At 40.1% G+C, this 27,997-nt stretch overlaps 1 protein-coding gene across 1 annotated transcript; it reads right to left on the bottom strand.

Annotated features, from left to right (window-relative positions):
* Positions 1 to 92: 92 nt before the first annotated feature.
* sacs (sacsin molecular chaperone) lies at positions 93 to 24,394 on the bottom strand. The gene is made up of 11 exons (XM_027280053.1): positions 23,889 to 24,394; positions 23,720 to 23,784; positions 23,351 to 23,459; positions 22,108 to 22,258; positions 18,959 to 19,049; positions 18,795 to 18,880; positions 18,255 to 18,366; positions 17,833 to 17,979; positions 15,806 to 17,291; positions 15,319 to 15,410; positions 93 to 13,620 (listed from the first exon to the last, which is right to left on the bottom strand). Exons 3-11 carry the CDS (start codon positions 23,371 to 23,373, stop codon positions 2,069 to 2,071), a joined length of 13,740 nt encoding a protein of 4,579 aa, XP_027135854.1. The 5' UTR covers positions 23,374 to 23,459; positions 23,720 to 23,784; positions 23,889 to 24,394; the 3' UTR covers positions 93 to 2,068.
* Between the last annotated feature and the right edge of the window lie 3,603 nt (positions 24,395 to 27,997).

Genomic DNA, 27,997 nt, shown 5'->3' with positions numbered 1-27,997 from the left:
ATCTGCAAAGCTGTTTTTAGCATAATTAACATTGCAACAGCTGTGTTATTGTCAGTGTTGATAAGTAGAGAAGTAGTTTATAGCTGTGTTATTGTCAGTGTTGATAAGTAGAGAAGTAGTTTATTTTCATTTCTCACATAAATTCAGGCATATTTTGATAAAGTGTGTAATGTGTATTTATTAATTTTGTATGTTAAATAAACTTTGTGCTATTCTTCTATGAAGTGTCTGCACTATTTACTCATATCTATCTTTTTTTTTCTAAAGAGTGACCTCTAATCAAATGCACTAAAGCTGTAATATGGATGGAGTTTTTATTGGCTCTCTGATGCACTCTAGTGGAAAAGCTCCAGGAGGAACAAAACAGACAGACAGCACAAATGAATGAACTCAACACCAGCAGGCAGAGAGAAAACTTTCTGATCTTTCAGTAGTTCCCAAGGTGTATATGCTGCATCCCATATGGCCTTTATGCACACCTCCACATGATAATACTGGCCTGGTTATGATCAGTTAATTTGTGGACAGTCTTACAGAATTGCGTCTCGAGCCTCTCAAATCGCATGTCTTAAATCAACTGATTTATTAGGATTGTTCAGGTTTAAATGAAAAAGGACCATCTGAATTTGTCTTTTATGAACCTACAAACCAAAACAGACATCCAGTTTATTTAAGGGGAATTTATTAGGCCTTCCTATGGCACAGTGTACATCAACATGTATGATACACAAGGTTCTCCACGGTTTATTCACGGAGACACCCTTGGTTGAGTCACCTCAAGCCTGAGGTGTAATAAGACAACATATACCAAGAAACACATCTTAAATTATGTTTCAAAATGACATTTACAACATGTGGTCAGTGTCTGTGTGTGCGTGTGTGTAGTCCTTCACATCAACAGTAAAATAAAGCCAATAATATAGTAAAAACACACTAGCACCATAGTTTGGTGCTGTTCTACGGTATGTTCCTTAAACCAGAAAAGTTAAAATTACGAAAAAACATATGAACATGGTTTAATGCTGGCAAAAGTTTATATGTTGTGCCCAAATTATAGCATATATACTGTATATGGCTCTTTATTTTGCTACTGTCCTACTGAGTATTCCCAAACCATCACTGTAAAAAGAAACAACTTTTGGATGACTTGTTGAAGCAAAAGCTGAAGTACAGTCATCACTGCTCTCCTAAACTTAACTTATAAAAGCAGATTTTCTCTCCGCAGGGCCCCGGAAATTCACATGGTTTATATGAGCAGGTAATGATGCAAAAGACACCAAATGTTACTGTATAGAGCACAACAGACATTAAAACACAGCTGTAACAAAACAAAACATATCTCCAATGAAAAAAAAATCTTTTAAAGTAACATAAAGGGCTTTCCGTTCACAGCTGGGTTCTCCAAAGTTACTGGGGTGACACAAGTGCGAGTATATGAGTTTCAAAAAAGTGCTTTGTCCATAAACAAGTGACTGGCTATGTTACAGAAAATTTACAACTTTTACAGAAATGATATGAAATCAACCATAAAAATACAAAAAAGAAAATTTACAAACATGATTGTAATTTCCTCGACTTTCTGAAATCTTGCATGACAGTAATTGCAGTACTTGACATTTAGAGTTTATCTATTTCTTCATTACAAGCACATCCTTTCAGTACCACTCAACTGATTTTCTGTAGCAAGAAAATATAGATATTTATATTTTTATAAAAGATAAAGTAAAAAAAGCAGCAGATTTTTAAATCTAACTCAGTGTGGGGACTTTGGTAAACAAAACATATTGCTTAGGCATTTGTACAGCATATGCAGAATTTAGTTTTTTTCCCATTGTTACAGCAAATCAATATTAAGACAGCCTAATAGATTATGGGAGCCATACATTTATTTACTCTGCATGGGCAAAAGCACCCTCATCACAGGTAGAAACTGCATATGTACCATAAGCTGCCAGCTGGATACTTCAATTTTGTGATATACATGATCTGTATTGCACACAGCCACGGGTGTCCTCTATTCCACAGAGGATCTATGCATACTGTAGCTTAATTTTCATCTTTAACAGTATTATATTTTTTGCTGCACAAAGGTTTCAAGCTTTATGATAATCCTTGCGGTACATTCCATAACTCTCATTGCCACCTCAGATGTGTATCTGTCATTAGGAATCTGTGGAAATGGCAGGAGATCAGGATAGCGAGTTCTCAAGCTGTCTACACCATATCCCTCCAGGATCTGAACATCATTGGCAAGGCCTGTTAATTGCGAGTTGTACTCTTCAACCTTTTGAGCCAAAGCAGTTGGCTTTACATCTTTGTCTGATTTTCCTCTGACTGCATAGTCGGCAGCTATCAGTGCAAGCTTTGTAGCCAGGTAGCATTTGAAACAAACCCACTCATTGGCATTTTTATGAAGATCATTTCGAGCAGCAGAGTAGTTCGCTCTTGCTTGTCTCAGCCACCTGCGGGCTTCCACAGGGTTTCCAACTGTCTTGAATGTAGGGGGCACAAAGAAACGGTGAGAATGTGATGAACCTGCATAGCTTGGATGTTCCCTGAACTGTTGCCTTTCTGACTTGTGATTTGTTGCTTCTTGGTTCCACGATGAATAAAACCTTTGAAATGAGAACTTCTCTGATTGAAAGCGGGATGATGATGTGGAGTAGGATCTCCTAGAAGCTCTGTCAGTATTTTGGTGATCAGTCAAAGATTGTTTCTCCATCCTGCTGATCTCATTCTGCAGGTGCTTAAACACTTCTGTGGCGATGTCCAGATTGTCAGCATTTTTGTCTGGATGCCACTTGAGATACAATCGACGGATTATCTTCTTTCTCTCTGTCTCAGGAAGCTTCCAAGCTTGTTCAACTACTAAAGTCACTTCTTTCAGAATCTCAGGCAATGCATGAAGTTTGATCTTTTTTGGAGACTGCTTCTGAGGCGGGGGTCTGAGATTTTCTTTACCAGCAAATAGAGGAGGGATCATTCGTAGAACAGAGGAACGACTTTTTGGGCTTGTAGGAGTTGATGGGGCACTGGTGTCTCGCGCCTGGGTACTTTCATCTTGTCTTGAGAATTTGTATAAGTCAAGGGAACTGACTATTTTGTACTCACTGTAACCAATGTCAATCTGGAAGCATTTTCCAAGGAAACTTGTGTTTTCCTCCTCTTCTCTTTCTACTTCTTGAACTATGATGGCATATGTATAGGTAGGCTGGTAGGACCCATACATGTCTCCACCCTCAGAGTCTACAAGGTAACCCACATACTCTCCTGGATAAAATACATTCATAGGATCCATGAGGAGTGTGTGATGTATCTCAGCTGGTATAGGGGTTCCAGGGAGGGGTAGCTCAAGTTTTGAAGGCTCTGTTGAGTCATATTTAACCCCAAGGTTGTCTAGCTTCTCTGTGATTCTGTAGATGTCATTACAGCCAAGCATGGCAATTAGATATGATGTGTCAGAAATCAAATTGTCTGTAGCAGACTTCAATGTCATTGCCAGTGCTAAGAGAAAATTAATGTCTTTGCTGTCTGAATGCTGGATGTAGAGGTGAATCACAGCTGTCCCATACCTCTTGAGGAAGGCAAGTGTTTCGCTGCGGCTGTGTGGTATGGGACTACATCCTTTCACCCTTAACGTTGTCTGGAGTTTCTCAAAACAGGAAACTTTCAGTCCTTCACAAAGTGCCTTGCAGAGACGTATGGCTTTTTCCTCATTTACAAGGTATGCATTATCATTCTCATGTTTCATTATTCTGATCAGTCCTGTAATAAATTGCTCTGATGACAGCAACAACTGAAGGCGACCTTGAAGTGAACAAAGAGCTCCAAACTGACACATTTTTGGAGAATCCTCATCAAGTTGCTCTTCAAGAATGCTACTCAACAGTCTTGGCCTTAGTTTCTGTGGAAGTAGCATAATCAGCTTTGTGTGGAAGGCGTGATCTTTGCCCAGATAGCACTGGCTCATGTCCACAAGCATCTGAACTCCAACATTACCATGAATTCTGCTCTTGTAATGTGGGGCATCATCAAACACCAAGATATTGGATTTTGCCAATCTACCATCATGACTTGGCAGATAAAATATCAGATCTCTGAGATTGTCAAGATCTTTGCGAATTTCCACTGGATCATTATGGAGAGACTTGAACAATCCTGACACAACCCTTTTCACAGTTCTCATTTCATTTGGGTCAAGCTGCTTGCCCTCTGAACTTCTGTAAATTCGCCACAGCACTTCGATATACTGTTTGATTGACACAACATCCTCTGTGCCAAGAAGTTTGAACAGTTGATGAAAGGTACCAAGTTCTAGAGGTAATTTGTACAAGTAGGGTTTGAAGTCAGATTCATTGTCCAAATTAATGACAACCTCTTCAGGTTTCAACAATTTCCAGCCATCTTCAACCATGACAAATGCCACCCCACGGAGCTGGTAACGGAAATCTCTTTTATCTGCATTGAGGAACTCATAGGTGGACCTTAAGACTTTGTTCCTGGTTTTCACCATTTCATCATCTGGATTAGATATATTGCAGATGTTCTTGCAGTTGCTTATGACTTTCTCTAATGGTGGGTCCAAGTTGACACCTAACATGTTCAGCACTTGGTCAAGTTGTTCCTGTCCAGTGAGAGTACTCCCGTCCTGGTCCTTTATGCTTGATGGTGTAGCTTTCTCAGGTAGAATTGGGCAAGATGTCCAAAGCAAATGAATGATATCTGTTTGCTTGAATTTTGGATTTACCTGCGACCCACTGAAGCGAATCAGAGGAAGTGTGCCACTCATCTCTTGGTACTGTGAATGAAGCTTGATGAGTTCTTTGGGAGCTCTCTCAGGACACAAGAATGGTATCATTGAGAGCTCTTTGAGAAAAGTACCCTGGAACAGGTCGGTCCTCTCTTTAAAAATGTGGTTCAAGAGAACATCAACAATGGTTTGCACTTTTTCTTTGGTCCAGCTCTCTGTTTGGGATTTGATGCTGACCTCTTTTGCAAACTGAAGAACTTGCTGCTGTGACACTTCATGCTTAAGACCAATATTTCTCAGAAAGGTTATCCATGAGGTGAGCAACAATGTCCCATTTTTGGGTTTTGAGACTTGCTCAACTTTCTTAAAAAAGTCACTTGTTATGAATGACTTTGCAGGTAGCATAACTTCAAACACCTTTACTGTCTCATCATAGAAAAACTTGGTTGGCCTGAGTCTGTTTGAGTAGTCATAGATGAACAACAGTCCCTCCAATTTCTCATACAGCTGATCCTTCATCTCGCATGATTCTTCCATTGATAAAAGTCTCTCCTTCAAGTATACAATGTGTTCAACTTTGGCATCATAGGAAAGACTCTCAAACTTTGGCAGCAGATGTTGAAGATAGATTTCCAAGTCATCAATTGGCATACAACCAAGGAAGGTGTACAGTTCTTTTAGCTGTGGACTGTCAGCAAGAAAGGCAAAGGAGGCTGTAGTAGCCCATTTGTCAATGTCGGTCATGGGAATACTTTTTGCCAGGACATAGTTTGCTGCATAGTTTGCAATGCTGATGTATCTCCCACTAACTGATTTAAAGCATGGGAGGAGTTTTAGACTCTGTACATCCTGTTGTGTGAGGTTAGCTAGGTTGCAGTTGAAGTACAACAGAAGAGCCTCAAAATCCTTGTCAGTCAGGTTTGCTGCTTTGAATGCAGATGTCTGAATCATGTACTCTACAGCTTTCAGAACACTTGATGGGTTTTCAATGTTTGCTGTGTGCTGTGCTAGAAAGGGCATGATGGGATTTTCTTTGACACAGATTTTGTTCACTGCAAGCTGAATGCACCCTGCTTTCATTAGGGTGTGAAAGACTTTGTCATTTTGGCCTTGTGGAAATATGGCTATGTTCATCAAACTTAAAGGTAAAAGCACATCATGCTCAGGGACAACTATCTTTTCTCTTGCCAGGAATTTGATTCCAGGTAGCAAAGCCCAGTCCTTCAGAATGTCAAGCACTGTGTCGAAACTAGGTTTGATGTCCACCTGATCTTCTTTAACAGCGATATTCTCACTAATGAAGTTCCACACATTTTTCAGCCAAGATTCACTTGCGAAGGTGTCTCTCCACTTTACAGGGATCTTTGTTCGATACTCTCTTGGAAGAACAGACCCCAGTAGTTCAGCAAAGCAGCTAATGTCAAAGATCTTTGCAGCTCCTTCCTTCAAAAGGATTTTGCTGTACCTGATGTACAATGTATTCATGAACATTTCTTTCCTTGGTGAGATTAGCTCATGGTGTGGTGTCAGGAACTTTGGTCTCTTGGAATCAAACACCTGTAGCATATTGTCCATTGTTATCAACAGAGGCAAACCTTCGATTTTGACCTCATTCACATCTATGTCTTTAAAACAGTAGTCGACTAGAATCTTCAAGTTATGAACTAACTTGTAGTTTGACTGTTGGAGACGGCAGGGGAGTTTTCCAACATGGCAAGAAGTGTCTGGTGATGAGAAAGTGTGAATGAAGTTGCGGACATCCTCTGGTGTCACATAACTGACTGGTATCCCTGTATCTTCCAAACACAAGTAGAGATTGGCTGTCTCATCGCAGCTGTGAACCAGGTTGAAACCAATATCCAGAAGCAAGGTTTTCAGCCTGTAGACATTTTCAGCCACAGACTTCCTTGAGGTGATGTTGTACTCTGTGTTTTTCAAGTGCTGAAGCTCATCTTGTAGCAGATTATCAAAATAGGCTCTGCCTTTGTTTGCAGTGGATGTGTTCACCCATGAAATGTAAATGACAGAGTGCATATCAGAGTTGTCACTGTGCGCTGCTCTGACTACAGGAAGCAGACGCTTCAGATCTGCATGGATAGAGTTGTACACTGCTTTAACTAGGCAGTACCAATCTGGCTGAATGTCAAGTCTGTTGGCTGGGAAGAAAAACAGATATTTCCGCAATGTATCTTTAACAGCATGAAGAGGTGTTCCTTGTACTATGGTCAAGGTAGGATCAGGCCCGGGGAAGTATCGACGCTTAAGCTGAATCAGCAGTTCCACACAGGCAGGGGCTATCAGTGATGTCATCAAATTGTTATTCCAGTCACTCCTTACCCCCACCCCATTGTCATCTCTCCATAGGTTTCTTCTAGCAGAGTCTAGGGCAAAATGCCCATTGACATGAAAAGGTAAGCCAGTCTCCAGTGAAAGGGGCAAAAAGCAGAAGGCTCTGTGGGGCTTTTTGTAGTTGTGGCTTACACATGCAGCTACCCCTCCACGTGGAAATAGAGTTATGTCTTCATTTTTGTGAGCTGAGACAACACCTTTTGAGACATTTTCAATGTTAGGGAAGCCTGAACGGTTGCAGATCATCCATGTGGTTAAATTTCCATCAGTGTCCTCTATGTCCATTGTGTAGGTTATCTGCTGTACTGGGATCGCACTAAGCTGCTTCTTTTTGGTGACACTGTCAATGACTGAGGCATGAAACTGTTTGCGTTTTAGCCGATCACCATCTGTTATTTTGGCTGTCACAGAATAGAGCACTTTTAGTTCTCCAGATGCATGATCAATTTCACAGATTGATATTTTCTCCATGTGGTTGAGGAACATCAGAAGCTCTGCGCCATCAGTTTTTAGCTTATCCAGAAGGTTTTGCACCATTCTATCTGATGCAGGGACAGAACTGATCTCTGATGTCTTTGCCATCTCCGGAGAACGGATGGGGAATCTGAACATTGTGCTGCGTTCTAATTTAAAATGAACTCCCAGGTACAGATTTAGAACATCAGAAAACTGAGATCTAAAGTCAGAGTCCAAGTCTCTAAACATTCTTCCAGGACTCACAGATGTTGCTCCAGGTGCAAACTGTGCATGTGGATCAAAGATGCACAGAATGTCGTTGTTTGAGATGAAGGATGGGCAGTCAGTGATGTGATAGACAGAGTTGAATCCTATGCCGTACTGACCAGTTTTGCCTGGATTGGCCTCTTTTGTTCCTCTTCCGAGGTTCTGTATACCTCTGACATCATCCTCCGTGAAAGGTTGATTGTTATATACACAGAGGGCAGGGCCTTGCATTGGGATCCATTTATCATCAAATATTCTGTCTGTGGGGTGTGTCCTTGAATCAAACACAAAGTAAATTTCAGTGGCTTTGGCATCATCTGCATTTTGAAGTAGCTCTTTTAGCATCTCTTTTTCTGATGGATAAGCATTGAGAATGCTTTTAATTCTGCTTGTGAGCTTTTCTTTCTGTCCAAACTCACTCCCAAGTGTAGTGAAGCAGACATTAGAGGCATACCTCTCCAAGGCTTTGTGACGTTTTGGGACTGCTCCTAATTTCACAGCAACCTCTCTTGGAATATCCCCATGACAGTATTTCACGGTAGAGTCTCTGACTTTGATCCAAGGGCAGTCATTGTAACAGAGTGATTTTGATGGCTGCAGTGTTAGATTGGAGTCAGGTAACAGAATCCCACCATAATTCGCTCTGCAGTATTCTTGGTTCTTGTCTCTTATCAAGCCCCATATTCCTTCACTAATAATTCTGCGAGATAACTGGAAGTTCTCCTCAGTAAGTGCCTTTCGCCCACATTCTTGCTTCACAGTTTCAAGAACTGCTGAGAAATCCTCAACTGTAAAGTTAGGCTGTACCCCAACATTTTCAAAGAGCTCACGGCAACTGTTTCTGTATTTGTTAGGGAGCTGATAAAGATGTGGTGCTGCATCAAAATTCAGGTGGAATGCAACTTTGGAGGGGCTGACATAGGTGTTCTCCACTAGGATGGAATTGAACGCTTTTAATTCCTCAGTTATTTGTTCTTTTGCATTCTCATCCTGTAGCATTTCCTCATGAAGAAACTTGTAACATGCATTTGTTATGTTTTCCTGATACAGTGTGACACCATCAAATGACTGAGACAGTTTCTTTAGTTGACTTATGACCAGTCCAACTGAGGGCTTCCTTATTAGACCGAGACAGTCCTTCACAGCCAGTGACATTGCACCACAACCTTTGAAAGATGGAGAATTCTCATTCAGGATTGGCTTCATTAGACACACTGTGTCCTGATGTTCAGTTGTGAAGAGTTCTCTGGCATTGAACATTGTTGTTGGGGAAAACTTGTTTCCATGCCATGGCAGTGAAAAGCCTGCAGGTCTTGTCAGGAATGGAAGGAACTTGATTTCCTGTAGCTTTTCTAAGAGCTCAGTTGTTCCTGGATCTCTGACCTTTAGTTTCTCATCAATAAGACTGAGTATTATACTGCTACGAAAGCATGCAGCTGTGTGGTCATTTTCATTAAGATCAATAACAGATTGAGCACGTTCAATCAGGTCCTCCCATGACAGATCATCTTTAACCATGCCTAACTGCACTAGCTTCACTAAACACACAGGGTTTAGGTAGTCTTTAGAAGTCCCTTCAGGAAATCTTCCATCATCAGTGTTGTAGAGTTTAGCAACTCTTCCCTCTGGGTGAATCAGCCTGGAAGGTAAAACCAATTCCTTATTGGGGCCAGAGCATGGGACACAAGGAGTAACCCTCAGGATTGATGCAAAATCTTCAAGTTTTTCATTCAAGACATAATGCATCAGTGGATCTCGAAGTTCTTTGTCAATTTCCTGGATGTGAGGGAAAAAGACATCTGAAAAGAACTGCTTCTCTGTCAGAGTGTTTTCCATCAACTTCCCTTTACACCCAGCATCATCAAATCCCTCCTTCACCCAGTCAGGCAGCTCAACAGCACACAGGTTTTGTGATCCACTCTTCTTGAGGTATTTCAAGAATATCTTGAAAGCAGCAGGGCCAATGTCTGGCCTACCGAGTAAAACATCATCAAGAAATCTGACGTATTTGATTGACACCCAGGTTTTGCCATCTGAGAAAACCTTTGCATGGTCACTGTCACCTCCTTTGGCTATTTCTTGGTAGACACCCTGGCTGATCAGTGTGAAGTCATCATGTACCTGGCTTGGATCTGGCCATGCTGCATAATAGCTGTAGTCAAGCAGTTCTCCACTTTCAGCCATAGACCGTAGCATTGCGAGTGCTGCTAAATAGGCCTGGACAATGACATGTCTCATGAACACAGAATTCCACTGTCCTTTAGTGTCTGTCTTCCAGATCTCTTTTCGATTGGATGTCACAGCAAAGCAGCCATTAATATGGACTGGTAGGCCTGTTTTGATTCTAAGAGGTAGGTAACAAAATACCTCTCCAATTGGTGTGGCATTTGTCTTCACCGTCCATTTGCGATTCTCTTCCTCTGAGAGCAGAACAGCCACTCCTCCACAAGGCACTAGTCCAAGTCTTTTTCCGCTATCACTGAGGGAAAACTTGAGTGCTTCAGTTACATCCATGCATGAGCAAATAAGCCAGTTGGTGACCTCGACTGCCTTTTGGGGCATTTCATCTGTGAGTCTTCTTGTCTGAACACCTTTAGCAGCCATCTCAAAGTACTGGTTAGGATCTTCTTCTGAACCTCTGAACAGTGGCGAGTGGAGATCAACAATGCGTTTGAACACGTTATGAAACTCCTCTACCAAAACACGTATGATGCAGCCAGACTTGGGAACATCAGCAGGTACCCTGTTGGTGCTTGCTACTTTCTTCATAACCTTTGCTGCGGATTTTAAGATACTCAGAGGTCCATATGAGGCTTTGGATGACCACACACTTTTGTTGATGCTGACGACATCTTGTGCTGCTGCTGGATTTGGTTCCTCATATTTCAGGTATTTTAAGACCATACTACCAACATGCTGAGTAAACAGAATGAACCGATGACCACATATGCTGAACTCATCAACCAGGGAATAGATGTCTGTAGTGTTGTAGTACAGACTACTGATTTCACTTAGTGAGGCTTCCTGCTCTGTTCTGAATGGGAGTCTGAACAGTGTCCCATTGTATTTGTATGGGGAGTCCTGAGCTAGAGGAAGCTGGCAATTGAAGACGTTAATGAAAGGTTTGAACTGGTTGGGGAATTTCCTCAGCCTTTTCTGTTGCTTGCTCCAGTTTATTTTTATCCCTGGATTAGATCTGTCTCTGATGTGCTTGCTGATGTGATTGATGTTTGGATCAAACATGATCATGAACTCTCTGCTCATTATGATGGGTATATCAGTGACATGATACACTGAGTTGAAGCCTAAGCCAAACTTTCCAACTTTGTCTGCTTCACATCTCTTCACTGATCCACCTAATCGTGTGATGTTCAGAAAGTCTGTGTCTGAGAATACAGAGTTATTGAAAGACCATAAGGAGGGCCCGTGACAAACAATCATGCCAGGGTCAAGGAGATTCTCTCGAATGTCAGTGTTTTTTCTCATGTCAATCAGGAAACTGCACTCTGTTGCACTTGCATCATCTGCATTCTGGAGGAGCTCTTTAAAAATGTCTGCTACAGATGGATATTCCTCCAGGATATTTTTTATTCTCACTGTTAGTGGTTCTCGTTGGCCTGATTGTTCAAAGCCAAGGTTCTCTGGGTTTATCAACCTAGTACTCAAACATGGCACTTTCAGCCACTCTGCAGTTTTCATGGGGATGTCATCATGGACTAATATAATGGGCTCTGATGCATCTTCAAGTAAGTCATTCAAATCATCAACTTTGATGTCGCAGTAGGTGCATTCATGAATGGGCTTCATTGCTAATTTGTTTGGGTCCTTGTAACAAAGAATTGGCACATGCATGTTAGTTTCTACAGGTATCTGACTGTTGTACAGCCATCTCAGGATGTTGATCAAAAGTAAGATATCATGTTTGCTTTCCTCCTTTGTAATCTCTCCTTCACATCTTTGTTGGATGGTACTGATGACTTCAAACACATGGCTTGGGACAACCTGTTCAACTGAACCACAAAACTTGAAAAGCTTGTGAAACTTTCTAATTGTCTTTGGCAGGGAGTATAGGTAAGGCTGCAAGTCAAGATCAGGCAGAGGCTTTAGGACTGTATGGCCAGGTGATGAGAATGTCTTCCCTGTCCACACCCAATCAAAAGGCAGTGATTTCATTGCTTCCCTAGCATCCTCAAGATGAGCCTGCATGAAAGCATAAATCTCAAACAAGATCTGCTGGAATTGATACCAATCCTCTGTGGTGAATGCTTGAGATTTATGCCAGTCATTCACTGCTTTCAGGTGCTGTAATACTTGATCCACCTGTGGCTCTACAGTTAGCTTCAGTGCCTTCTTCATACCTGCAGAGGTGTGTTCAACCAGTGCTACTGCAGATCCCACAAGCACAGCATGGGATATGTCACACATCTCAGACAAAGAACAGATATTGAGAGTATCTCCAACCCAAGCAAGGGATTTAGGGTAGGTTAGAGGTCTTTCTTTGCAGACAGGTACCCATTTCAGTTTTAGCAATGATGTCTGAGCATCAGATGATTTCACCAGTTTGGTTTGTCTGTTAAGTATTTGCAGCAGTGTTTTTGCCTTTTTGATTATGAAGTCCCACTCAGGTTCTTTGCTGCCTTGTAACTCCTCTATCTTCTTTGCCACTTTAAGTACATCTTTTTCACTGAGCTGTACTTCATTTCTTAGTCCCAGTTGTCTGAGTGAATGAAGAATATCAGGGGAAGACGTGAATGTACTTGTGGGAAACCTGGTTTTCTCTTCCCTGTAGAAGAGATTCTGTAGAATCTCCAGCTCAGGATCAAAAAGATCAGAGGCTTTGACGGACTTTCCACAAGGCATCTGAACAAATTTAAGAGCAGAAAGCCATCCGATTACTGATGAGTTTTCATTTTTCAGAAATGCCAGATGTTTAAGTGCCCAGAGCATGATTTGAGTTATCTCATCTGCTGTGTAAAACCCCCTCTCAATATCCTGAATAATCATCTTCAAACATTCGGTTGTTTTCACTTGTTCCACATTTAGCATCTTGATGAGGCGGATTGACTCCTCGTCACAGCAGCCAACAAGATTTAGGGATAGTTTTACTTCTTGTGGTGGATACTTGGCTCTATGATGTAAAGCTCTAGCTCCTCTTAGTGATGTAAAGGCTGAGCTACCTTCAGAGCATGCCCCCACTTTCTCAAAGATGGAGAGCTCAAGAATGGTATGCTTTTCCCTCTCTGTTATGTCAGATAGTCCTGAAAGAAAGTTTCTGAGCGCAATCTTCTCTTTGACTGAGAAAGAAGAGACTTGGGTGGACAGTCGCTGTGTTGACAATCTATCCATAATTTGCAGAAGCACACCAGGGGAGGAAGGATGGATGTAATTCTTTAGCAGAGGGTGCTGCAAACATGAATCCATCTTTTTCATCACTACTCCTCCAAGCTTTTCCATGATGTCAAGAAGGTGTTCAGAAAGTGGTGACTCTTCCTCATTCACAAGAATTATGGGAGATGGAGTTTTGAGACGGAGAATCTTAACCATGTCCATGTTTTCCTCTAGTGGCACAAGTGGGATCAAAGGCATGTCTTCAAAGGTACTTAGGTCATCAGCAAAATGTATGTAGAGATGCTTCCATATCATCTTCAGCCAGGAAACTGTGGGATGCTTCAACTCCCTATTTCCAGGTTCCCATTGGACAATGAAGTCTCTAGTTGGCCAGGCTGCCGATAGGATGTCCTTGATGAGTCGAGCTGATCGTTCAGGGTTCAGCACTTGTAGCTGAGTGCAGGCTCTACCTGTTCAAATGACAGAAAAAATAAAATTCATTAGCCTCAGTTATTAGTATATCATTATAGAAGTTGATAAATGTTAAATATCACAGTTGACAAAGATAGGCTTGTTGTTATTAACAACTGTTATTACCGTTATACAATGCAGCAGTCTGAAGATGACACAATTTTGCTTCGCTCATTGATTAAGCTTTTACTCAGAACAGATGTCAAGTCCGCGTGCACAACAGAGAATTGACAGTTCTCTATTTCAGAAATCAACATGAAGCCTTCTTACTAATTAAAAACTCTCTGTGCTGTCACTTGCGTTCAAGTTCCTTTTTTAAATGGTAAAAGATTGCAGCTGAAAAAACAGTCAAAACAGTCTTGACAATCTACCAAAATCTGTTTCTAAAAAGATTAGAGAGCAACAGTGTACAAACAGATTCAGTTTCTCTAAAACAAAATATAAATAATTAGTATGCACAGAATACTTACAGCAATATTGTAGCACATATTGCTAATGTACAACATGCAAACACACTTGCACAAACCATGTTCTGTACACACACAAGCACACATACACAGTTTGATATTTATACTTAAATCAAGGAAACTACAAGAAACCTGTATAAAATAAGTTGTGATGTTATGAGTGAATTCACTAATGCTAACACTTGTTGATGCTGTTTAACTTGTTTTAGTTCTCTGACTGCATTACTATGGTGCTCATTTACAGTCATGCATTAGTTTAGGTTAATGGAAAAAGGGTTTAATACTTCACACACTTTGAAATACCTACCTGAGCACCCCCAAAGATATTGTTGCACTGTAATTCAAGTGACACATTTTTAGGATGAATTTTATGTTTACTTTTTAAATAAAAAAACAAAAACAAAACAATAAATTTCTTTTTTGACCTGCCTGTAAAATATAGGGGTTAATAAATTAATGATAGCTTTCAGCATCAGCACATAATGATGAATTGCTTCAGCCTGTCTGTAATGTCTCTGCCGCCTAATGCACAGTTTGGAAAAATAGATAGATGGGGATGGAGAGGGGGAGGGCATGTGATTTTAGAGGACCTGAGTAGCTCCAAGTAGTCTCTAACATCATCCACAAGGGCAGGGCCATGAGTGGGTAGCAGTGTACAGATTTTTAAAGAACATAAGATGCTACTGACAGTTAAGCTTCTGTAGACACTATGTCAGGGACCGTACAATAATGTTCTGTGTTTTTCACTCTGGGCTTAGAGAACAAATCTGTTACTCAGCATATTTCTTCTGCCTGCCTGGCTCACTGCCCTTTTGTCATAATGATGAGTGAGTGTGGCAGTGAGTGCACTCGTGATCTGATCTCATGGATCGGGGAAATGTGTGGCACAAAAAGAACTCTTGCATGAATCAGCATGCTCACTCTCTCTTTCCCTTTCTGTTCTCCTAAATGATCTATCAGCAGCACCACTTTTAATGCACTGCTGGCACTGCAGGAAGGTAAGGTGACCCAGCATTATTACAACATGGCTGAACCCATGTCATCACAGGGACAGTTTCTGTTTGTATAGTTTATACTTTACTTTGCACAGTGCTTTAAGGTGCCCCTAAAATCTAACTCACAGTTTTTTAGGGTCAGCTTTACTGATATTATGTAATATTATGTACTGTTCAAAATATTTTATAATGGAAAAGTCTCCTGGTCACATGTATTTTAAATATGTTACTTTACCTCTGCTTTTGGCTGCTTTCTTCAAACTGTCCATTACTGAAGGTTTAATGTTCTCCGATATGAACCGACCCTCAAGTCCTGGATACAGAGACCTTAGGACAAAGCAAAGGAAAAAGGTAAAGAAATTTTAATGTTCAATAATTTACATATCCAAGGCTTGATTCTATTATTGATCTCATCATTTGACTCCAAATAAACAATGCAGTAAAGCTGAGAAAAAAAGAATAAAGTTTGTGTAAAAGACATAAACATTCCTCTGAATACTCAAAAGAAAGCCATGTTTCTATGTATAAAAAAGCATAATTTGTATGATGCCTGTTATTTGATTTGTTTGAATGTAATTATTGTCTGACTGGTTAAATCTGATCCAAAATACAAACAGTTTAAATAAATAATATAAGATAAAATAAGATTTTGAACAGCTTGGTTGAAACACAGACTTTGCCGCTCTATGTAGTGGAAATACACTATTTCACTTTATCTCTACCTTGGGTATTCTTCAGATGCAATGTAAATGGAATCCTTTTCGGTGACAGAAGATGAAAACGCAGTAAACGTCTCATCTTGCAGCGGCAACAGCTCCAGTCCAATCAGGTCACTGTAACTGGCGTCACTAAGCACAAACTCCAGCAGTAACAGCTTCTCCTGTGGGGGACCTTTGTGTTTGTGCTTCCTGATCACCTGCCGCAACAAAGATGGAGTCACCTTTTTCACTTCTGTGGACTCAGGCATGTAGGCAGCCAAGACAAAGTCCACGGCAACAGGCACCTTTGCCACCTGCATTCCTGAGCTTTGGAGGTAGTTGATCACAGTCTCTAAAATGTCCTCATCTGTGTCCAGCTCTGAGAACACAGCCTGGTCCACCCGGATCCAGCTCTCACTGAGGGAATAGATTACTTGCTGCTGCAGCAATTCATGGAACAGCGGCTGAAGGATGGGTTTCCAGCGGGACTTGACCTGCTTTGGGTCTGGCCAGGCCTCATAGGTCCCTATAGGGGACAATGGAAAGTCTTGGTCCTTTTTTGTCTGTACCCTTTTTATAGCCTCAGTGATGAGTGTGAAGTAAGCCCGAGGGATGACAGTGATTATAAGCAGCTCATTCCACAAGGCCGCTGGATCCCTCCACTGGTCCACCTCCCGCCACTTGATACTCCTACGGTTGTCTGTAAGGCCAAAGAAGCCACTGACATGAACTGGAAGCCCTGTCTCACTCTCCTCCCCGGGGGGAAGAGGAAGGAAGCAAAAAGCTCGACCTGAGAAACCAGATGTGGCACCTTTATCTTCTCTGTTAATCAGAGTAAGAGGCAGAGCGATGCCAATAGTAGGCATGAACTTCAAATCATCTGCCAGGGAGTCCAACTCAGCACACATTCCTCTGCCCCCAACTCCATTACAAACCAGCCACGTCATCCTCTGAGTCTCTTTAGCGGTTTCATCCTGAGTCTCTATGTTAACCTGGTAAGTGACGCATGTGATGGTGGAACTGGGAACACCATTGCTGTAGCTGTCTATAGCTTGACCCAGTGTCTTCAGTGCATTCGGCCTTTCTAACTTGTCATCAGTATTCTCTGTCGCTGTAACCTGAAACAACATGCGTTCTGTACCGTCAGACTCACGCACATGCAAGGAGATCTTCTGAACACTCTTGAGGAAGAGCAGCACAGTGTCTGCATCTGCTTTGAAAGACTCAAAGAGCTCCAAAACCTTTTCTTTGTTGTAAATGTTGCCACTGAGCTGCGAGGGTTTCAGGCGGAGCGGGAAGCGGAATAACGTTCCAGGAAAGCTGGCATCCTTAATGGTTTTCTCAGAGCTCCCAAACATCCCGATGTAGGGAGCAAACTGGTCAGCCAGTTCTGTGATCTCCTTGATGTCTGTCTTCAAGTTCCAACACTGTCCAGACTCATGCACTCCAAACAGGGTCTGATGAGGGTCCAGCATGGCAATCTGGTCTCCACTGAATATACTGGGAACATCTAAACAGTAACAAGAAAACACAAAAACTATATTAAAACACAAACATGTTGTTAACTCTACAGCGTAAATAATATATTTTTTCATCTTCTTCATCACGTGTTATATCACTGTAAACTGAATATCTTTGTTTTAGGATGAAGTGAAGAGACGATGCCTCTTTTTACAGATCAAACAATTAACTGTGAAAATAAGCAGATTAATTAAAAATGAAAATAATAATTGGTTGTAGACCTACTTTAATTAAAAATGTATTTCTTTCAAAAAGTTTTTTGCATTTTAAGTATTTACATTCTAGGATTTAATAGCTAGTGTTGCACTGCTTTGAAAGTTTACCAATATGCTTTTATCAAAACTGTCATATCACTGGATTTCTGGACATGTACATCTCAAATTAATCATTAGAGTTATACAAAAGTACTTTACAGGAAGATTCTTTACACATTGTATTCTTAGTTTTTAAACTGATTCCATATGAGGTAAGAGCTGGAAGCAAACATTTTATAACAGAAATTATGTTGAGCATTTCCAGACAGTCCTCACCTGTCACATGGTACACAGAATTGAAGCCAATCCCAAATCTTCCAACTTTCAAAGGGTCCTCTCTCTTCCTGCTTCTCGCAATTTCCTGAATCCCGTTCCAGTCTTCCACAGTGAACACAGCATCATTGTAGACGTACAATGCTGTACCTGCAACACAGTGAGGTAAATTCACAGGACAATCTAAAAACACATATACAGTAAATGTATTATTTTAATAAAAATTAAGTAGCAATGAAGGTTTCCCCCTTTGTCTGTTTACAGGAAGGTTAGAGCAGAAGATCAGCTTCAGAACCTGCCTGACATTTAAGCATTCAACTTCTTGCCAACACAAGGGCTTGAACTTGTGCCCTCCTTTTAAAAAAAGAGCATCACTGATCACTGGGCTATCCTTGGGTTCTTAATTGTTTACTGTATCTACTCACCTTGATGCTGAGCCATGTTAGGTGACCACAGTGACTCCACCCCATACTCTGTCTCATCGTACATGAACTTGACTTCTGTGGCTCCAGCATCCTCAGCATTTTGAATCAACTCCTTCAAAATAAAACACAGCAAATACACATTTTTATGAAGCCAGGGCTTCTATTGTGATTTTTTTTTTAATGTCAAAGATATCAGCTTATTTGATGGATGCTTTTGACTAAAAAATGCTTACAGTAAAATAAGCACATTATTAGAGGGGACGGCACCAATGGGAGTACACCCTGATAATGATGCACCCATGTATGGTAATATAGCTGATGGCAGCAAGTAAAGCCAAAATAAAAGTATGTCCTTTGTTTTTGTGCAGGCTTGACATTTTTTCTCTTTCTAAATCCCATGATATCTGTGTTATATGTGTTAGCATTTGCCAGGAAGAAATCTCAACACACTGTTAACATCTAAAAGAGAGCCAAACATCAGGCAAACATCCACAAAACAACGATGCTGAATGTGTTTAATGTCTGTAACCTGACACTTACTTTAAGAATCTGTCCACCTTCAGGATACCTTCTCAAAATATCTTTCAGAAATTCAACCAGTGGTGGTGTAGTCTGTCCAAACCTCCCTGTAAAATCCAAACCAAGTGAGCCACAATATTGTAAGAATTGATCATTTTACGAAGATGTGGTGGTTTTAATCTTACCTCCGCCTTTAAGGCCTCTTCCCTCCAGTGTGACAGACACTTCAGGGCTTCCAACAGGCACCAAGGTCCTGATCTGTACACTGTCATCCAGCTGGGAGGGGTTGATATGGAGACAAAGCAAAATTAAACATACAACAACACTGTGTCTCACTGAGAAAATCAAATGTATTTGAATGATCTGGTCTGTTATGCAGAGAACATGCCTTGTGGAAATTGTAGCAAACAACAAATTTAGTTGTGACTATAAAGAATAAAACTTACATTGCTACTCTGGCACAGATACTTTGTTTCCCTCCTAAATGATCTAATTACTGGAAATTTATTTTCCAAACTCTATCAGATGGGAGTATTTGATTGTCATATTCAGTGTCCTGGGAGAGGATTGTCAGCTAATGACATGTTTGCAACCTTTATAATGTAATTAACGGACAGGAACTGGAAAACTGGAAAACCCCACAGCCTCCCAGTTATATTTTGTGTAACAGTTATATTTTGTGGTTAAGGGATGTCACCCAGAACTTAAAACAAGAGAAATTCAGTTTTGTGCTTCGTAGCTCTGCCAACAAATTTGAGAAAATGTGGTGTAAGCTTGAAATTTCCACATATAGTATATAAACATAAACTTGCATTTAACATATTTGTCAAACTAAAAACCAGCAAACACAATTTAAGTTTTTTAATCAAAGGTAATAAGTAGGATTTCGTAGCATATGATACTCCATTTCTGCCATAATCTGTAATTAGAGGCCCCTAAATCTGACACGTTGTACCTTTAATGACAGTAATTGTTTTTGTGTTTACAGTGTATTGTACGTAACAGCCCTATACTGTGTGTCAGAAAAATGTTATTATGAAAGATTTCATGAACAATGAAAAAAAAACCTTCTATCATAAACTTTATTTTACTACTTAATGAGCTCATAAAACAGTTTGAAAGCCAACTACAACTGACTGTCATTTTTATGACAACTATTAACAAATTTACGGTTCCTCCCATTAAGGTTAATGTATCATCAGTCTCTCACAACAGCAACTGTTAAATCTTTTGTGCTGTGTTATTGCATACTTTAGTGTGACAGACAGTCCTATCCCGGTGCACCTTTCCGAATCAATGCAGCAGGGAGCCAGAGTTGGTATCAGGCCTGATACTGCTGCTTGTGCTGTTGCTGAGTCTTTTCAAGGTGAAACTGTGACCCACTGCACTCAGCAATGTTTTCAAATCAACACGCTGCCTAGCAAACTGAGCTCTGCATAAGCAAAACCCCTAGTCATCATCCTCATCATGGTCACTGCACCGCTCAATAATCATTTGTACAATTCAGGATGAAGGATGTGAAGTCTTTAATGTCACGTTAATATTTAATATGGAACAAAGAGTTTACAAGCTATAGTAGTCACACTTCCTTTGTACTGAGGACTTGAGAAATTCTGTATTCTTGTCTCAACATTTTAAATATGTGTGAGACAGACATTGGCAGCGATATAACTGAGTATCTAAATTTATATATGCCTTATGTATTGTGCATTTAACATTCAACTGGAGAGCAGAGTGCTTTGGTTGTACATCTTGCTCTCTTAACAAGGATGAATATATATTAGGATAATAGTTTAAAGTGATTTTCCTCATTTGGCTCCTGGGCTTTCATTTAAGAGAACCACAGAGTGACATTTACAATGAATAATGCTTTTGAAGCACACAGAAAACAAGCTAAATTTGCCTTTTTAGTTTCTCCTAAAGCACATACCACTCCTAACCTAAGTACAGCGTCTGGCATGATGCCTCTTCCATCAGACTGCTGCACATTTTAATTGCATCAGGCAGAAGAGGAATACAAGCTGAAATCTAGAATTACATCTGAAGAGCACAGTGGAAAGTTTTTCTTTCATTCTGGGAAACAATTCCTATTATATAATCCTCACAATCAGTGCAAAATGCAAGGCTTAAATCGTCCTTTTACTTTAAAACATTGTCTGAATTGTAGGACCTTCTGACCTTCTGTGTGTATGCGGCATAAGTCTGTAGGTGTGGCTTGCAGCTAATTTCTGCGTATGAGATCGGGGGGGCTGTCAAGCACTGACCACCACCTGGTGCTTTCCGTCAGCTGAGCCCCAAGATAGGGGATCATCTCCAGTCATGTTAAGCCATACACTGACATGACCATCACAAACTACCACACAAGAGCCATGCACTTACAATTAAAACTACTGACACATCTGTTTGATTTAAAATAAGATTTTTATAGCATTAAGATTATTAGAAGGTCTATAACTATTGCATTTGGTGCCTAGTCATGTTAAGTCATATTATATCTTATTATATTTGACTGCAGTAATCTGAGCTGATGATGTGTTCAGGACCACTGCATTACTCCAACAAAAGCCTGCAGTATGGATAACGGAAGATAAGATAAGATAGATATGCTCAAATGAGTTATAACATCAATAAGAAATAACATCTCAACAATGCAGACACTATTAGGTCAGTATCACATCATTTGTCCCTGCAGCTATGTCATGGGGTTTTGTGAACAGAAAACAGATTTGTGTTTTGCTGCTGGCAATTATCAAACATCAAATAAAGAAACCCTAATTATAGCTGTTTTTCCACTTCTGTAATGTTAGTCGTAAAATGTGACAGAACCACAGAACAGCAAGAAAACTAAATAAAATGAAAAAATAAGATACTTAGTTTAGCCAAGAAGAACACAGATTACGTGACATGGGCAAACTTAATAAACTTGTGTCATGAGAGTGACTCAATGAAACAATGTAAAACATTTACTCATGACTGACTGGGATTGTGTCCCTACTAAATGACATACTTCTAAACCTAGATTTCTGTGTTTTGTCCTATGGTTTGGACCAAAAAGCAACACTACTTTCCAGTTTCTTCTTGCTCTCCAAGATTTTTGTGATAGTTTAGCCAAGCCTTACAGTACATGAGGAAACAAGAAACCAAAACACACAGTGTATGAACACAATGAACAGACTTCTTTCCCAGTTAATAACTTTATAATAACTAACCAGTTATTATCTTTTTGGACCTTTTTTTTTGCTGCTAGTGAATTGTTACTTGGAAAAAGTACAAACTAAACACATTTTGAGATATTAGAAGTATATTTAATCTGCTGTAATGAAAAAAATCATACCACTCTCCCATTGTGAGTCAGCTGTTGTTCTTTGACAGGCAGGTTTGTCTCCTCGTACAGTAACTGTTTGACATCTTGAACAGATGTGAAGGGAGAGACCTGGTAGGACCTCAGGCCAATGTACTCATGACGAACTGTCACCCGTGGCAACCTAAAAAAAAAAACACACACAGATAATACCCAAATGTTGTTTGAGGTGTGAATTAATTTGTGCCTGGGTAGACCTTTTGAATTATTAACACAATCATTTGAAGATGATAAAATATTTGTTTTTTTTCTGCCTTTATTTGGTTGACTTTATTCGTTGCAGTCTTTATGACTAGGCTACCAGGGTGTCCTAATGATCGAACACTTAAATACATATAATGTTTACATTTCTGCAGATGGGCGTCATCTGTGCATGTACAGGATGAAATCAAAATGATTTCCTCATTATTTGGAGCACACCATCATGTGTGCATTGACAAGACTACATAGTCACTTTGGAGAAAAGCAGATGTCAAATTTGATCTTGACTCTTGAGAACACGAGAGTCTTGCTTACAGCCGTTATTGATCAAAATTTAGGTTAGGAAGAAACATGAGAAGAGACACCTCAGCAGGTCCATCTGTTCGTGGTCCATTAGTGCTGCTTAGACATCTGTATTGGCTTCTAGATTTTGATTTTGAGATCAGTATACCTTTACGTATACAGCCTGAAGTACTGCAGGGTGACATGCTATCCTTAAAAAGTAAAATCTTTAAAAGTGTTGATTGATCCTGGCAGAGAGCTGTGTCGTTTCCCATCAGCACTCCTTTACAATTACATACACCGGCTTTCACCCACTATAGAATGAACTGCGCTGCTATTTAAAGGTGTTTCACTTATGTAAGACAAAACGTATAAGTTAGCCTGTTGACAGCAAGAAAGCAACATATTCTTGCTTATTCAGCAGCAGGGCAGAGGACCCATGCAGCCAGATCCAGACTGGTGCATTCACTGGAGCTAGGGTGGGTGTGGCATCCAGCACGGGATGGTTGATAAATCTCCTCAGCCTGTACTAAAACAACACAGGACCAGCAGATCCGGTGTGAAGACACATTGCAGTGATGAGCCTGAATGCTGCATCTTTATCCATCTGTTAGTTAGGTTGTTTACAACTTTAACATGACGACCAGTGAGTGGGGGGTGACACAGGCGGGCCTGCCGGCTGCTAACATGCTAGTAATGTTGTGAATATCTTGCAGTGGACATTAAAACTCACCACGGGTCTGGACAGTGGGCCATCTCGTCGCTGTTATGTGTCCCGGCACGCGCACATTCATTGGACTATCTTCTGCACCGCGCGCAGGGATACTCCGCCCGGCAAACGGCTGAAAAACGGCACAACGAGAGAACCGTTATTAACCGTTATTATCCCGTAAACACCTGTCCGTTCAAAACACACACCGACACCTTTCGTGTGGCGATACAGCGAGACACGTACAATAAATATGCTGCTGTGTTTGCGGCGGCTAAGAGGCTTTCTTTTAACCGTGTTTGGCCGGTGCCGGGTGATTTATTTAGCCTCTTTAAGGATCGTTATCCCAACAACAACACACTCACACACACACACTCACACACACACACTCACTTGAACGTGTCCAGCGCGCGCCGCTAACGGTCCTCTGCTTATACATTTCACTCCTGGCTGTGTCCCTGGAAACAATAACAACAACAATAGCAAGTGACATGGCTGTTTCCCTCCGTCAACATTACTGACTCCTTCAAAGGCGATGTTCTAATAATAATGAATTACACACTGCGTGAGAGAGCGAGGCGGCTCTGAAGCGAGAGGCTTCACTCCCGCGTCGCTTCCGCGTCGTCAGGCGGGACTCAGCGGTCTCAAATAAGCTCCTGCCTCCTCGCTGAGGGTTTAAAAATGTGTGTCAGCGAAACCACTCGGTATATAATTTCTTTTTGGTAGGCTATTTTTTTAAGCTTTCGTGTTTCACAAGTTGTTACTTCTGTAATACGAAAATAGACTGGTGAGAAACAATATTTCATGCGCATGCGTAATAGCTTTTAAGTCATTAGCTCGCTTACTATATTTTATTTTATTATGAACATGATGGAAGATAGCTGAGTTAAAGTCATGTGCCGAGATGAAGAATCAAAGAGTCTCACTCTGTGCAATTCAACCAGCCCAGTGATCAGGAAGTCAAACTATTGATATTACATTGACAATGATAAGTGAGTGACTGGAGTACTTCCAAGGCTTGGCTGGGCTTGAAACACTCAAACCCAAAGAAAAAAAACGTCACGTTGATTGATAGAAGCTGCATTAATTGATTTTTTTTTTTTTTTTTTGGACCACTTGATGACAGAACACTCCAAGCTGACTTTTATCTAATTAGTTAAAAGTTATAACTAGCATATTATTAAACAGTTCATCTCGTTCATATTACCCTCCTTTCAGATCTCAACCAAGCTACTGAAAGAATGTCAGTCTTAATAACATTAGCTTAATACATGCTGATTCTGCTCTTTCAGGTCAATTCATTTCATTACATTTCAGGAGGCAGTTTTATTTTATATAAAAGCAATTGCAAAATGTAAATTATAATGTAAAGCAGAATAAAAATCGAGAAATATATATAATATATAACAGGCAGACACATAGAAATAGAGTAAAGTTTAAAGGCCTTTTCATTTTTATTTATCATTCATATTCAGTTTTGAATATTTTCAATAGACGTATCAGTCATGAATTCCTAAAATCATATTATTTCTTAATAAAAAAATATGTATTGCAAAGTGGTTCTTTTTGAATGCTTCATTTGTTTTGTTTGTTTTTTTGTTTTTTTTGTTTTTTTAATGATCAGTCGACATTTATTACTTTCACTGATTACAGTTAAATCTAGTGGCACACAGACTAGTCATGATGACTGAAGATCAAAAGGATCAGCATGCACATTAATAACACCATCATCCAAGCTGTTGATATAACATTACTGGTGAAAAGAAACCGGTCTAGCAGTCTACACCTTTGCTCTCTGTGTAGGTAGTCCTGCAGGTTATAGCTGTGATAGTCGTGACATGTGTAGCCTGCTCCCCACTCGTGTCTGCTTGCAGCCGCATTACTTTGATTAGGCTGAGTGGCTTATGCCGCTGAATTCTGGGACTTGTGGTCAGGACACCAAAGTGATCAGACGCCAGCACACTGCAGTCAAAGATGCGCACATCAACTTTGTAGACGGGAATTAGTGGCTGGGCCTATCCTCAGAGCTGATCAGCCACTTTATATTAAGGCCCTCAGATGAAAACCATTCACATGCACCAGACAATTTATTAAGAAATTCCTCTATTCATTTATTTCCATTTGGATGACCTCGGATGCTGACTGTCCTGACACTGATATCTGATGCACAAGACCATGCAAACTCTCTCTAATGTTTTGAAAACATCTTTCAGGGTGGTGCAATGCTTTTTGACAAAACCAGCCGGATTACGTAGAAAAGTGACATCATCACCTCAAAGTCAAGGACTCCCAGCACCTTAAAATATAAACTGCTGTTTAAATGCTAAGTCTCCTGAGAACGTGCACTAACCTACTGAACACTGTCCTTTACAAAAACAACTCTATCATTTACTGATTCAAATAACATATGCAAAAAACATACATACATGGTACATAAAACTTACCAGAGTAGCACGACGTCAGCCACCGTGGGATATATTAGAGACATCCCTTTAAGATTAAATTATTTTCAGTAAAGATAATGATGCATTGTTTTGCAATCTTGAAATATCCTTATAACTAAAATGGATTTCCCAGTGCCCTATCGCCCCAGTAGCCTACATCTTAATGCCGCATTGGAGAGAGAGAGAGGGATACTCACATTATCACATCACCAGCAGGCTGGAAGCAGCATCAGTGCAGCATCTCTGTCCTCTGCAGGGTTGGAGGGTTTAACTTCCTTTAGATCACTGTATACCTACAATGTTATCCGACATGAACACTTGGGGATGGTTGTTTGACTGAGCTGGCCTCTAGAAGAAATGTCTAACAGTCGTCAACACCTCGGTACAGTTTCATACTGCAGGGTTTAACGCACAGGTCTCTTAAAGCGACAGCAGCTGTATAATGCGCCGATGGGACACAACCAACACAGCAGCAAATATTGGATGGGCGAGTAGAATAGAATAGAACTCAACCAAATGTACTACTAATACTTTATACATTATAATACATATTATAGAGTAGAATCAATAACTGTAAAGTCCATGAAAGAAATAACATCATCAACTGAATAGAATACAATAGAATAAAATATACTGTGAAATATGTAAATTGAATAAAATAATATAATTTTTATAAATATAATGGAATCACAGACTGTGTAGTCTATGACTGGAAGAAAACAGAGGCATAAACTTTAGAGTTTATAGGCATAATCGAGTGGAATAGAAACATCAACTGTACAGTTTATAGAGTAGAATAAAAATAGAATGGAATAGAATAGAATAGAATAGAATAGAATAGAAGTCTACTTATCACAGAATGTTATGGGTGCAAAATATGCAAATATATGATATGAGACTTTAGAATAGACTACAATAGAATAGAGTGGAACCATAGTCTGTACAGTTCATAAATAGAACAGAAGACAACAGCTGAAGAGCAGAACAGAACCATAAACTGTTCAGTCTATGAATAGAATAAAAGTCTACTGGTCACATAACATTGTGTGTGTGTGTGTGTGTGTGTGTGTGTGCGTGTGTGTGTGTGTGTGCGTGTGTGTGTGTGTGTGTGCGTGTGTGTGTGTTAGGTATACAAAAACATGATAGAACAGAATCATAGACCTACAGTCAATGATAAAATACAATCATCAACTGTGGATATGAATAGAATAGAATAGAATAGAATAGAATAGAATAGAATAGAATCATATAATTTACAGTGTATCAATATAATATAATCAGGAGCTGTGTAGAATAAACTAGACTAGACTAAACTAGAACAGGATAGACTATACATATAATATTAGAGCAGAACCATAAACTCCACTGTTCATAAATAGAGAAATAAAACAGAATAGAATATATCTTCATACCTCCGAACATAATGTATACAGAGCATGCAAGAAATGATATAATACTAAAGGAAATAATAGAATAGAATAGAATAGAATAGAATAGAACAGAATAGAACAGAATGAGGATGTATGAAATAATGTCAATACACACCTTAATGACAAAACGGCTCAACAGACGCTACATAGCAGACTACAGTTAACACTTTCACCAACCTCCCAGTAGATGGAGACAGCAGCAAAGCTTGAATCTCTTCTGACTGTGGTACAACACTCTTGCAGATAGATGACTTGTCACAGTGAGGAGCAGGTCACCAGTCTACAGATGTGACCTCAACACAGTGGAAATCAATACATATAGTATATATTTTTTTTTTCTTATTGTGACTGCTACAATATGAAACTGATGTTCTGTGGTTTTACTGAAAAGGACAAAACTCATCGAGGTGATGAAATGACACAAACTTTTAGAGCAACATATTTCTGTACACATGCATACATGAAGCAATTTGAATATTTATATTACACAATACGTAAGTAAGTAACGACTAATTACATTTGCAAAGTACACACTGATTTCCTGGAATCGATATGCAACATGTCCGGGCATGTACAGTAATTGGCCACTTTTGCTGCAGTGCTGAACTTTTGTCCTCTGTGTCTTTGCCTTGGCGCGCGTGCACACACACACACCAGTGTGCACACAGCACAACCGTATGCCAGAGGTGGATATGATCATGTACATTTCATGTCAACATGGCTTTCGTCAAACCAGTTGAATCTTTTGTTGCCACAATCTTCACAAATTAGCTGTCACATCATGACAAGACAAGACA

Source organism: Larimichthys crocea, chromosome VII, assembly GCF_000972845.2.
Source record: "Larimichthys crocea isolate SSNF chromosome VII, L_crocea_2.0, whole genome shotgun sequence".
Taxonomy (NCBI): Eukaryota; Metazoa; Chordata; class Actinopteri; family Sciaenidae; genus Larimichthys; species Larimichthys crocea.
This window is presented reverse-complemented; position numbering and strand designations above follow the sequence as displayed.

Excerpts from the sequence above, each read along its gene's own strand:
- sacs (XM_027280053.1), bottom strand. The coding sequence starts at position 23,373 with ATGGCCCACTGTCCAGACCCGTG. Across the intron at positions 17,292-17,832 it reads TTCTGTGTACCATGTGACAG|ATGTTCCCAGTATATTCAGT; the intron begins GTGAGGACTGTC and ends GTTACTGTTTAG. Across the intron at positions 15,411-15,805 it reads GCATCTGAAGAATACCCAAG|GTCTCTGTATCCAGGACTTG; the intron begins GTAGAGATAAAG and ends CTTTGTCCTAAG.